The 13,593-nt window shown below is 48.8% G+C and overlaps 1 protein-coding gene across 1 annotated transcript; it reads left to right on the top strand.

Annotated features, from left to right (window-relative positions):
- The first annotated feature begins 6,590 nt into the window (after positions 1–6,590).
- On the top strand, positions 6,591–9,761 carry RGS2 (regulator of G protein signaling 2). The gene is made up of 5 exons (XM_087828981.1): positions 6,591–6,715; positions 7,654–7,755; positions 7,859–7,920; positions 8,478–8,644; positions 8,909–9,761. The coding sequence occupies exons 1-5, from the start codon at positions 6,606–6,608 to the stop codon at positions 9,101–9,103; spliced, it is 636 nt and encodes a 211-aa protein (XP_087685107.1). The 5' UTR covers positions 6,591–6,605; the 3' UTR covers positions 9,104–9,761.
- The last annotated feature ends 3,832 nt before the right edge of the window (positions 9,762–13,593 follow it).

Here is a 13,593-nt window from a genome sequence, read left to right on the forward strand (position 1 = left end):
TTAAAGTAAAAGCTAAAGAAAGAAAAAAGTAAGAGCTCGAGAGGCAGCCGGGCCTGTGATAACGTGTCACCACCTCCGTCCTCTGTGAATCGGAGACGACCCTCCGTTTCCAAGGGCTCTGAGTACCCACCTCTGCTTCTCTAACCCCGTGAGCATGTATCAGTCAAAATCACCAGCACAGTGTTCCCGGAGCCAGACTCATTCCGTGGAAGCCCGGGGGACCCGGCCGGGATAGACACCCGGCCTGTGCCGAAGCCTGCACCCAGCTAGGTAACCGCACGCATACCAGAAGCCTCCAGAATGTACTTCAGAGAAGCCGGAGAGCAAAGCCAGTGCTCAAGCGGCAAAGTCAACGTGCACCTGTCGGGGTTCTGTCCCCGGCTCCCGGCCACGCCCTCGGGCCGCCTTCCTCGCGGCTCCCCTCCTATGGACGCGAGCTCCTTCCCCAGCGGCCCCTGCCCTGCCCCTGCCCCAGCGGCCCCTGCCCTGCCCCAGCGGCCCCTGCCCTGCCCCAGCGGCCCCTGCCCTGGCCCCTGCCCCTGCCCTGCCCCTGCCCCGGCACCGCAGCCTCCCTCAGAGTTTCCTGGCTCTGCCTCCCGAATGCCTGCGCGTCCTGACAGTTCGCCGCTGTCACCCGAGGCTGCCCCAACCCCGAAACAACCAGGCACAGCAGTGGACCTATCGGTTCAACTACAGTCAACCGGACGTGCCTCGAGGAGATGCTGGCAAAAGAAACATTCCCGAAGGAAACAGCCCTTTTCTTTCACAATGTAACCGAGTCTCTTCTTGGAGCTTCACTATGTCCCAAAAGATACTGTCTCCCACCTTCATGTGAAGAGAAGAAAGGCAGCCCTCCCAGGAACACACGGCGTGCGCCGCACCCCACGGTCTACCCAGCGCGTCCTTTCACACGCACAGGTGTCGAGAATAAAGGAACAACTCTGGGATGGGATCTAGGAATCTTCTTTTTTAGTAAGATCGCTAGGCGATGAGCCAGCCAATCCTCTTAATTCACGTTTTTTCATCCACTACGTGAGCATCGAATTCCAGTTTAACCTGCCGAGGACACACGTCCTCTGAACGGAAGTCGTGAGTAGTAAAACAATCCTTGGGCCCGGCCGGCGTGGCTCAGCGGCTGAGCGCCGACCTCTGATCCAGGAGAGCCCAGTTCGGTTCCGGGCCAGGGCACAGGCCGGGTTTCGGGCTTGATCCTGAGCAGGGGGAGGCAGCCCATCAATGACTCCCTCTCGTTACTGACCTTTCATCTCTCTCCCTCTCCCTTCCTTTCTCTGAAATCAATAAAATATATTTTTTTAAAAACTCTTCGGTCACACCCATATAATAATAGTGTCTTCGTTTATTACACAAGTTGCTAATACCATCCACAGACTTTCCATTAATTAACTAATTCATTATTTTATTCAACAGCTATGCACTGAGTGTGCAACTACCACATGCCAAGCAGTGGATGAGAGGCCAGTTAGTGCACTTCCCGTGGGAACAACAGGACTGCAGACGTGTGATTCAAGACCTGGCTCTGCCAGACTCGCTTGCTACTGACCTGGGGCAGTTTCTTCACATCTTTAAGTGTCTGCAAAATGGGAATAATCTCACCATGTCACAGAGGTGTAGGGATGAGAGATGATGATTATATATGCAGAGGGCGTGGCCCGTGTTTGGCACCTATAATAGGTGCTCCAAAAATAAAACCTACTGCTATTATTAAAGGGAGCAGGACCGGCCCTGGCCGGGTAGCTCAGTCGCCTGGAGCATCTTCCCAACAGGCCAAGGTTGCAAAAGAACGCCTAAGTAAGTGGAGCAACAAGTACCGATGTTTCCCTTCCTCTCTCTCTCTAATCAATCAATAAAAGTATTTTTAAAAAGGGAAGCAGGACCAGGCTTTTTTTCTAAGGAAGATTCTTGGAAATCCTAATATATCATGTATTATTAATATTCTCATTTTTCAATTTGGGGGGGAAAAAATGAAGCTCACAGAAGTTAAATCCTTCACTCCTGTAACAAAGTTGTTTAGCTCTTACTTGGTGCCAGACCAGGGCTGCTCTCTGCAGACACAAGGACAAAGGGCAGAGGGCGTCTGCGCTCAGGTCCCCTGTGCCCCCAGGAGACACAGACCAGGCTCAACGCCCCCCACGGGGAAGCCCGGCTTGTGGCAGCGCCAGACCGAGCCCATTCGGGAATTTTCATTTTCATTTTGTTTCATTCAGGACGCAGGGAAGGGTGGGCCTCACGGAGGCTCCCGAGGGGCTGTCCTGGCCGAGCCATTAGCAGCCTAGTGCTGAACGGCCCCCTATGCCACTGCGTCTAGATTCGTTCCATTAACACCTATTTGCTTGGCCCTCGCTTTGTGGAAAGGTCTGTGCCAGATGGCAATAAAGGTGAGTAACTACAGTTCTTATCTCAGGAAAGCAAGGGGAAATAAAGCAGACGTACAGATAACCAACTCAAAACATGAGTGGCAAAGAGAGTTTAATATTCAAAATCAAACGTCAGGCTGTCAGCTTTCACCTAGTTCTCAGACTTGCCCTGTGGATGCCAGCGATTCCCCACATTCCGTGTGGTCACAGGTCAACAGCACTGAGCACATGTGAATTCCACTGCGCAGCGGAGCTCGGTGGATCTTACTCGCCACCTTATCTGCACGCTATAATGTAATTTATTTAATTTCTGTCCAACACAAGCAGGTGCCAAGGATTCTATATTTCACTGTGCACAGGGCTTCTGCTCACTTTAAACCATTGACTGGTGAGACCTATCTGAAATATTTTATGTAAGGGGTCTATATGTTTATGATTAAATTTTTTCTTTAGTTTTCTTTTGAGTGCTGTTTTCGTCAGGTTTAGGGACCAGAATTATGCTCGCTTCAAAAACCAGACTCAGATACCCATGGATTACTGTGGGAGATGGTGCTATTTATAGCCATAGTCAGATTTTTAATAATTAAAAGCCTACCTTAGGCAAGTCAAGAGAGAGAAATAAAGTTTCTGCCTTTCTGGGTGGAAGATACCAAATTTTTGACAAGTTTAATCTCCTTCAAAAAGAATTTTAAGGCCTTGAATCAACTTTAAATGAAAGCCAGACTCAAAAACAAACTATCAGGGGGCAAAAAACAAAACTGGAGGTCATTAATAAAGAGCTGGAAATCTCCAATTCTTTGCTTGGGCTGCAAACACAGACTTTTAGGAAAGAGTTTGGCAAAGAGAAAGCCAAACATCTGGAGAAAATTGGCATTAGAAGATGCATCAGAACACATCCAATTTTAAGCAGCTACAAGAAAATATTCTCCAAAGTGCATCAGAAAAGTGAACAGCAACTTCAGATGGTGCGAAAAAGATGCTTCGGGTGAAAATCCTCACCTTCGGGGACCTACACAACTGCTTTCACAAAAAGCCGAAGGATGGAAGGAAGAGAGAGCAAACTTACTCATCAGGAAGGAAACGTTTAAACGAAATGAGGTTCTGCTGCACATGGAACAAGTTCTAAAAGGTTGAGAAAGTCACATTGGTGCTAAAGACGAGCGACCAGCCTGCTGCCAGGGGGAAGACAACAGGGAGAGAGGAACCTTGAACCTGGATGGAACAAACCCATCGGAAAGCGGAGGCTTCTGAGAAGACGGGGGCTTTGAAGAAACGGACTGATGTTGCTGAGCTAATATGGCTCATCTAGGCAGGGCCAGGACAGGTGACTCCGAGGGCCTTAGCCGGGTTTATTTTAAAACTCTCAAAGGATGCAGAACCAAAAAGGCACACTAAATTAACCAAAAAAAGTAAAGTAATTCGTGCACTGAAGGACTGTGATCTACAAATGAGAAAGCTTCAGGACAGTCAGAAACAGGGGAGCTGCGATGAGAAAAGAAAAGATACTGAGACAAAGAAAAAGTTTCATCGAATATCCAACTGAGAGAGAATTCACCCTATAAAGATGGCAGAGTAGATCTGCTATGGACCAAAAAAGGCAAAGTGCAGGCTAATACACAGAATTGCCCTTTTGTGTGTTTTTAAAAGCAAACATCTTGTTTTCTAAATTTCTAAAGCATAGGTGTGAAAGTTAGTATGTTAAATATGTTTAGCTAACAATACTAATTTTTTATTAATAAGGGAAATGGAAAAGTACGGCAGGGGAGCCTTTTGCCTTTCATTTCTCCTTTTGGAATTTCTAGAAACTCGTATTTTTTGTCTGCCTTCTTTTGTTTGCCTAATTTTAATTTTTTTAAGACAAAAAGTTCAAAAACCACCCAGAGAACCTCCACCACTAACATGTTCAGAGAGCCTGTCCAGTAGAGGGCATGACAGATTCGACGTGGAAAAACCTATGGTTAGTTTATGAAGCCATTCGCCAGCTGCGGTTTTGCTGAGCAGTATTTACAACAGACTGCACTGTTTCCTTCTCCACCGCAGAACGGAAAATATGTGTCATTTTGGTATTGGCCAATCCCACCTACCTAAAGGCCAGTTGCAACAAAAAAACAAAGGGAACTCAGCAAACGCTGTAGCTTCCACTTTAAACATGCCTGCCTATCTTTAGACAAAGACAGGAATATGACAACTTTTTGACAAAAAGGTCTCTTAGTCTGCAGACAATACTGGCTTAAGTCTTAAAATTACCCATTTTGTAAGCTTGATGCTCTATAATTCTCTGTGATGTTGTCTTGCTACTTTAACAGTTCTTACACATTTATAAGTTAATGAACTCTGAGTCAATCCTTTAATGATTTTTTTCTACCTTCAGTAGCTATGCTTCCAGATATTTCCTTTTTCACACATACAGATTAGTAGTGAGGTTTTGCATAGTACATTAGAATTTACAAAGGCCTTTCGCATAAGAGTCACGTAATACACAGTGAGGCTGGCAGGAAGGACACATAACACAGACGAGAACCTGGGGCTCTAGGCGGTGTGATGGGATTGTCCCAACATCACTTTGCTCTTGGTGATTAAGCTCAGACTCTAAGTCCAGCTCCCTCCCTGCTGCCTCCCTGTCAGAACTCCTGGCCTTCCCACTATGAGAGAGTTCTACCACCCAGCGTCCTAAGTGAAAGATATACCAAGGCTTTTACTGGCAGGAAAAGGAGTGTTGGCATATTACACATATTGAATATAAAGGTACTGAATCATTAGGAAGTGAAAATAGATGTAGGAAGTATTGAACAACGTTCTTTTACAGAGGAAGACTGTGTGCTTAACAAAACCAACATTCTTACATTTCACAAAGACGTTTTAGAGTATTTATTACTGAAATCTAAATTATTTCCCTTTCTGTAATAAAGCACACAGCTTTTCTCTTCAATGATAACTGCAGATTTCACCGCCCAAGTCAAACCTGGAGCTCCAACTACGGGCAGCTCCCCGTAAGAATATGCTAAACCAGCTCCGATTTATTTTAACAGTTCTCTGGCAAAGTGGGGAGAATGTCTGCAGCCTCGTCAATATCTTGCTGTTAATCTTACTGTCTACTTAAGACGCTTGATGGAAAACCCACTCAGCTATCCCACTGATCAGTTCTAATGACGTTATCCGAAATTAAAGCCTTTTGCAGCGGAGGTTACCTATTTGGCCTTTCCAATGAAACCATTTAAAGGCTGCTACAGGCAGAGATGATTTTTGAAGAATTAATACATCAAACTTATTCAAAGAAACTGTTAACTTCTCTTCCCGCCCCCCTTTTTTTTTCTCGCCAGTTATTGAGTGTTCTGGTAAATTCTAACTCCAACTCCACCAGGAATGACTCAAGAGGAACTAACTCTAGCACCCCTGCACGAATCTTGAGCTGGAATGATCCTGGTGCGCTGCAGCGGCCAGGCCTCCGCGTTTCCCTCCCCCTCGTCATCGGGGGACCCCTGATTTTCTGCTCTGGAAAGAGGGGCAGCCAAGGGCTGCTGAGGGATGAGCCTGAGCCCGGGGGACAGACCCAGGCACGTGTCCACCGCCGCCCAAAAATGCACACCCAGTTAGAGCCCTGTCTGATCGAGCCGCTGTCTCCAGCCCATGCCCCCCCAAAATGCTCCAAGCTGCAGAGGAGGTCACACCGCCCCCCGCGGACTGTCCCTCCCCTAATTAAGGGGGTCGCAGCGGAAAGGCGAGGCTCTCCCTGGGGAGGGGACAAGCTTAATTCGAAGTAAGGCGAGTGCACTGGGGGGGGCAAGCAGCCTTTCCCTGCTGGGGGGCGGGGGTAGGAATCGCGACTGCGTTGGGGGCCCGGAGCCCGCAAGCCCGGGAAGGGAGCGGAGGGGCGGACGAGCGCCCCCTCCCGGCCGGGAGCCGACTCCGCAGGCACCGCCCCTCAGCAAGGTCGCCCGCGACGGCGCCCAGCGGGAGGCTCGGCCGCTCGCACCCGGCCCCGCGGGCCCCCGGCTCCGCCCTCGCGCGCACGACTCCGGGGCCGCGGACGTCAGCGGCGCCCTCGCTCGCAGACCCCTCGGAAGACCGTGACCGCGGGCGGGCGGGCGCGGCCCCGCCCCCAGCCCGTCCGCCGGCGGCCAATCAGCGCCCCGGGGGCGGGGCCGGCGCCGCGAGCCACGCCCCCGCGCCCCCGCCCGCCATAAATGCGGCCGCGCGTCGCGGGCCGCCCAGAGCGGCGCCCGGACGACCATGCCCAGTGCCATGCTCCTGGCCGTCGAGCACGACTGCGGACCCATGGACAAGAGCGCGGGCAGCGGCCCCAAGGGCGAGGAGAAGCGGGAGAAGATGAAGCGGACGCTGTGAGTGGCCTCCCTCCCTCCCTGCCTCCCTCCCGCCCGCCCGCCGGCCCGGGTTGCTGCGGGCGCGGCGCCGGGCTCGGCTGGGACGTGGGAAACTGTAGCGGCGCCTCTGCGGGGGGTCCGCGAGCCTTCACCGGCCGGGGGCGCTCAGACCCGCGCGCGCCGGGCTCGGCCGCGGGAGCGAAGGGCCCTCGGGTCGATTGAACTGAGAGCTCTCGGTCCCAGGCGGCGGGTGAGAAACTGCGGGCTCGCTTTTTGTTCCCCCCGCGTCTCCGCGCGTCCCCTTGTTAAGTACGTGGCTCTTTTGATCAGCTCGCGCGGCTGCAGGGATGGAGATACGCTTTGCTGATTCTGAACATTACTGGTCTTAAACCCACTTTTTTTTGTGGGGTTTTTTTCTTCCCGTTTTTAATTTTGTAATTTAGTTGATCATCTGCTTACAATGACGGTTGTATGGGGGGTGCGTGGGTCAGTCTCACCCTTCACCGCGCTCAGCTCCCGCGGGGTCGGAGCCGCGTCCTCAGGGCAGAAGGGCCGCCGGCATCCCGGCTGGAGCCAGTTCCCCTGGCATTTCGAGTGTGAAATGTCTCGGGATTGTAATGAACGTTGCAGAAAAACGGCTGCCTTTTTCGGGCGAGGAATACCATCTGCCTTTTTCAACGATGCAAACTAAATTTATTAAAGAATCCTAATACGTTAGGTAGTCCGTCCCTTAAGATATAAAACTAGTAGTTATGTTCAGATGAAGGGAAGAAACTAACTGTTCAGTACATAAGGGCAGGGACTAAAGGAGTAAGAATCTTAGAGAGTTCTTGTTTTGTCTTCTCTGGTTTGTCTTTATTTCCTGGGAGACTTTGGTAAAATGCCATCAGCTACAGTAGCAATTTCAACTGTTGCCACTTTAATGAATCTTTTTTTTTCTTCTCTTTTCTTTTTAGACTGAAAGATTGGAAGACCCGTTTGAGTTACTTCTTGCAACATTCTTCCTCTCCTGAGAAGCCCAAAACCAGCAAGAAGAACAAACAGCAAACCTTCCTCAGGTGAGCTGAAAATCTTGTTCTTGCGAGTACGACTAGCTAGCTAGCTGCTGAGCTGGAAGGGGAGCTGCGTTTCCCAAGCTAACGTGCACAACTTCTCCCGCAGGCCTTCTCCCGAGGAGGCACAGCTGTGGTCAGAAGCCTTCGACGAGCTGCTAGCCAGTAAATGTAAGTGAACCTCTTGAATTTAATCCATGTCAAGCATCCCAAGAGGGTACAGAGGTTGTGTCCACACAAAAGAGCAGCTTGCCTGAAGCAATCCGACGTTACAGTCACTGTAGCATAAGGCCTTATTTTTCCTTCACTTCCCAGTGTTTAATCAGGGAAATGCACGGTTTATTCATTCCAGGTGGGAATGAAAATTAACCTAAAAAATGTATAGCGGCAGTTGCTCTTGGTTAAGGTTGACTCAGCTTTTCCATTGCATACCATGTTTCAGGAGACTTGGTTCCCAGAGAGTTCAGGGCTCCCTATAAATATTGGCATTGACAGCAAAGCTAAGTATTTATATCTTTGTAGCACTGTGCCAACTTAAGCATCCTGCCTACTGGCATCTTAGTCTTTAAAGAGCTAAATTCTGAGGATTACAAGTTTGAGTGAAATCTACGATGTTGCTTTAATCTAGAAATAATAAAACATGGGTGCAGGGGAGTGAGAGTCCTAGGAAAAAAACATAAGGGGTTATTTGGTCACTCAAGTTTACGTTCTGTGTGTTTTCCCTTCAGATGGTCTTGCTGCATTCAGGGCTTTTTTAAAATCTGAATTCTGTGAAGAAAATATTGAATTCTGGCTGGCCTGTGAAGACTTCAAGAAAACCAAGTCACCCCAAAAGCTGTCCTCAAAGGCAAAGAAAATATATACTGACTTCATAGAAAAAGAAGCCCCGAAAGAGGTAAGGGAAAAAAAAAAAAAGGTTCTCATTTTAGCCTATTTTGGACATTCTTAGCACCAAAATGAAACAAAAGAATTGAAAAGTAGAAAGGGGTGGTAATGTTTTTTTCTCTAACCCGAGCTTTCAGTTATGTTTCTTCAGCCATTTGGCTGGTAAAGCTAACCACACATTACCGTTTTTGGTCTCTGTTTTCAAATATTAAATAGATTTAAATCTCTAACTCTGAATATGGAATAAACCACTTGTTTTGTTGTTTTATTTCAGATAAACATAGACTTTCAAACCAAAACTCTAATTGCCCAAAACATCCAAGATGCTACAACTGGCTGCTTTACGACAGCCCAGAAAAGGGTGTACAGCCTGATGGAAAACAACTCCTACCCCCGTTTCCTGGAGTCAGAATTCTACCAGGATTTGTGTAAAAAGCCGCAGATCACCACAGAGGCCCACGCTACATGAGATGAGAACAGGAACCCAGACGCGGAGGACTTTTTCATTTTGTTCCTAAGGGGAAGGCTGCGACCTGCCCCGAAAGACTGACCTTGAATTCAGCTTCAGCCTGGGTGTACGGGAGACCTCGCTCGGAACTGTTGATTCAGAGTTGGGTGGTGAGCTGGGAAGCTGGCGGCCGACTAGGAGGGTCTTGTACCTCAACGGCCTCCACGACTGTACAGAAAAGAGAGAAGAGAGAGCAGTCAGACTGGGGTGTGTCCCCCCTGGAAAAGCAGGAACCTGAGACTGAAAGATACGATGGGGAAGCTATGGGTCCAAAAGCATTTTTAAAATCTACAGGTGTGGGATCATGTGGCCTTAGCTAGCTGGCTGTACATCTTTCCTGAAATCAGTCCGTGTTACCACATTAGTGGCTGTAGTTTTAGTTTGTTTTAGTGCTGAGTTAATGTTAACATGTTTACTATGCGCAAGCATATCCAAGTTCTTATGTCTCATAACACTAGAACTGAAGTGCTCTGTGTTCTTACTGTCCGACGGTGTGTCACAGAATGAGTGCTGTTGTATAGAAAATAGTGTCAACTGTGAGTGCCAAAAACTGTCCCGAAGGCAGCTAAACTCTGAAGTGGTCTTTGCGTACTTTTAATAAATTTATTTTGATAAATAATGTTGACTATTGGGTCCAGATGCGGGTGGCTTTGTTTGTTTGTTTGGTAACGAACTATATGGCAGATTCAAGGGCACACATCTCCTCTCTGGCAACATCATAGTTGATGTTACTCAGAAAAGCTGCAGGAAAAACACAGTCCCATCTCTACAATGCTTCTGTAAGTCAGGGGAGCTATGATCACGTCCTCAGAGCCACCCTGGGATCGAGCTTTCTGATACAATCTCGTAAAAGTCAAGCTTGTTATTAACAAGCTTGTTATTAATGAAAACAAGAGAGCATGGACTCAAAGCCCTTTGTGTGTTTCTATTGAAGACCAGCTAAATGAGAGAACCAAAATAGTGTCACGGAGACAAAGGGCCAAAACTAGTCATGGTAACTAAGCTTCTCCAATGAAAAAAGCTAAGTTATCTCCCTTGGTTCCAAGTCTCCCTCCCTCCACCCCCCCTCCCCCAGCACTGGCCTGAGCTTCCAAAATACACACCTGAAGTAGTTCACCTCCTTGATGGTCAACAAAATCGGAATTTTCCTGATTGCCCCACCTTCCTTTAGCCCAGAAAGAATCAGGTGGCGGTGCTTTAGCTAAGGAAGGCAGGCGCAGCGCACTGTTGTTTTTAGACTTAATCTGAACACGTGCTTTTTTCCCAGCTGGGGGAGGGAGGCCTCGTATCTTTTCTAACTGGCCATTTAGAAAAGAAATACTCCAGCGGGCTGCTGTTTAGTCTCCTTGATTATGGTTCTCATTTTAAAAATAAAAGGTGGGGAAGCAAGGCAAAAATAAAAAAGGGGTGGGGGAGAAGGGGAGCCCTCATCTTGGATTCGGAAACCTGAGCCCCAGTAATGACGCCTCAGCTTTGGGACCCTGGGGGTCTTCGCCTTCCCTGGCTCCTCAGGCGACAGTCCCTGGGAGAGAGTAAGGAGCTTTAGAAATTGTAAAGCACTTTAAAAAAAAGTCTGATTTTCCAGAAGAAAAACTGACCTCTTGTCCTTTAAATTCTTTTTAGACATGCTTACTCTTCCCCACAAAGCTCGCAGTTTGTTTTTGTTGTTTTAATTGGTTTTGAGAGGGAGAGGAAGGGAGAGAGAGAAACATGGATGTGAGAGTGAAACATCGATCAGCTGCCTCCTGCAGGCCCCCTGCCCAGGATCGAGCCCTCAGCCCAGACACGTGCCGACTGGGAATCGAACTGGCAACCTGTCGGCGCAAGGACAACACCCCCCCCCCCCCCCCCCCCCGCCGAGCCACGCCGGCCAGGGCTCGTCCTGCCGACCCGTGTGCGCTGCGCTTGCACTCATTTCACCTGGATCAGGCTTTCTGGCACCAACAGGCACAAGCTCCCTGACACATCACCTTGCTCATGCCTGGGTCACCAGCAGCCAGGATAATATATGGCAGGTGCTCCATGAAGAGTGGAAGGGTCACTGAGAGGGACATTTCTTTGGAGAATAAGTATGTCAGGTCTGCACAAGCCTTAATTTGGAAAGGTTCTGGCCAACAGAAAACCCAGGAGTCACGCCATATATCCGAGCTGTCCCCAAGTCCTGTGTCTTCTACTTGCCATCTCCAGCCTGCTTCCTGTGGCCACCCTGACCACAGAGACTGTCATCTGATGCCTGGATGACCGCTGCCCTCAGCTCATCTCCCGTCCCCCAATACGTTTTATGCTTTTTAATTCTAGGGATCCTTTCAAGACATAAAGCTGCTCTTGCCTCCTGTTGCTTATAAACCGTTGACAGGTTTCCCAAATAGGACCGAGGCACTATCCCTATCAGGGTCTAACACCTGTGTGGCCTGACCCCTCCTTTCGTTCCAGCCTCGTCCCCAGCTCTGCCTGCCAGCCACACTGGCCTACTTCCATGCCCTTGCAGGTGCCATGCCGACCGGCTTCACAGGGCCTTTGCACGCCACCGTCCCTGGGTGTGGAATCCACTTTAGTTCCTACCCGTCATTCACAAATCAAGGGGACTGTCACTTCCTCCAGGAAGCCTTCCCTGACCTCCTCACCTAGGTCAGATCCCGCTGGAGACACTCTCACAGCACTGGGTTCTCCGAGAACATTTGACAGAGTTCTTGTTGATTTGTAGGGTTATTTGATAATCCTAGGTCTTCCCTGCTGGACTGCTGATGCCACTCTCTGAAGACTGTCGTTTTCTGCTCAATGCAGCTGAACTCCAACGCCCAGCACTGTGCCTGGCACACAGGGGGAGCTGCACCAATAACTGTTGAACAGGTGCATGAAGTAGGCAAAGGTCTGGTGAATAAATCTTGGTGAGACAAGAAGTATCTACCAACACACAGAGGCAACAGGGACAGGGTTTATGTTTTAAAAAAAAAAAAAAAAACCATTGGCTCCAATGTCTGATAATATCTTTTGCCTTTGGCAGAAAAAATAAAATACCTCTCACAAGGCACCTTCTCTACTAACTTTTGACCTTTAATAGAAGGAGAGGCCAGATTACGGTCATAAAAAAACACGCACAGAGTTTTCCCGTCTTCAGGGCTGCTGAACGACAGGCTGGATTCAGGTAGTGTATTTCCCAGTGTTCTCTAGTGGAACAAACTGAAATAGATTTAAGATTAGAAACTGCATACCTCCACAAATAAACGTTACTTGATGTTCCGTTTCTCAGAGGATCCAAACCCTGTTCATTCGATGATATTTCCTTTTTCGTATATTTTAAGCCCAGGAGAATTTCAAAATATAGTCATTACAGCTGGTCCCACTGGGGAGAAATAAAGAGAGAGAAGAGATTGTCCATCATCTGTCACATGTGAGCACAGGGAAGCAATATATGAGCTTCAGTGGATGGCTTAACGTGATCGCCCAAAATTTCACAGGAAGCAGGTCTTTGGCAGACAGAGGGTTGGCTGGTTCGCGGGTTTACCACAATGTTCGATGATTCCCACCCCGTGGGGGTGGAGAGTGAAGAGAATTTGTCCGTCGCCCGGGGGATGTTCTGCTGGGACCACTGTGCGTCTGGACAGGGCACAGTCTAGGAAGTGCTCGGCCCGTGCCAGGTGCTCTCCCAGTTCTAACTGTTTTCCTACGTTAGCCCAAAATTCCAGGCAAAGAAGGAATTAGTCTGACTTTACAGAGACTGTTGCCACCATGAAATGGGGAACTTCTACACGTACGGAGATTCCCCGGGGTCTGAATTAGATGCTTTAGAAAACCACTTTCTATGTTTTTGCCAATGGCAAGGAGATGATGTTTATCTAATTTTCAGCAACCTCGCTGAGGAGCAGCTCAGAGATGCCTCAGGAGACAGCCACTCAAAAGGGCTTCTCCAGGGACCTGAAGGAATAAAGGAAGAACCAACAGCAGTGGTAAGAAGGTGGCTCTGGCCTAAGGCAATGGCATTAAACAAAGGCCTGGTGTTAACCATTTAGGGCCCATGATCCAGCACAACCAAACCACCCAGCATGTGGAGAACGGGACCCAGGATGGGTGCAGGCCGGGCCCGGGTGACAGACGGCCTTGGATACCGACGGCTGGGATTTCATTCTGCGGTAATGGGATACCAGCCTCAACTAAAATGCACAAAAACGACGTGGGCAGCAATATGAAGAATGAAGTAGAGACGGAGATAGGAGCTAGAGATGCAGAAAGAGCCCAGATGAGAAATGCCAAGTGCCTACACCAGAGCGGTATCACCAAATAATTCAGGGTCGCTTAATGGCGAATTGTACATCACCTGCGCGCTGCAGAACACTGACCTGAACACGGAATATCAGAGGTGTAAACAGCTCCTGTCCTCCAAGAGGCAACCACTAAGTGCCCAATGAAACAATGTACAAAAATGAAACCTAAGGTAGGCTGAGGCCGGTGGT

Source organism: Miniopterus natalensis, chromosome 21 (assembly GCF_054644295.1).
Source record: "Miniopterus natalensis isolate mMinNat1 chromosome 21, mMinNat1.hap1, whole genome shotgun sequence".
NCBI lineage: Eukaryota > Metazoa > Chordata > Mammalia > Chiroptera > Miniopteridae > Miniopterus > Miniopterus natalensis.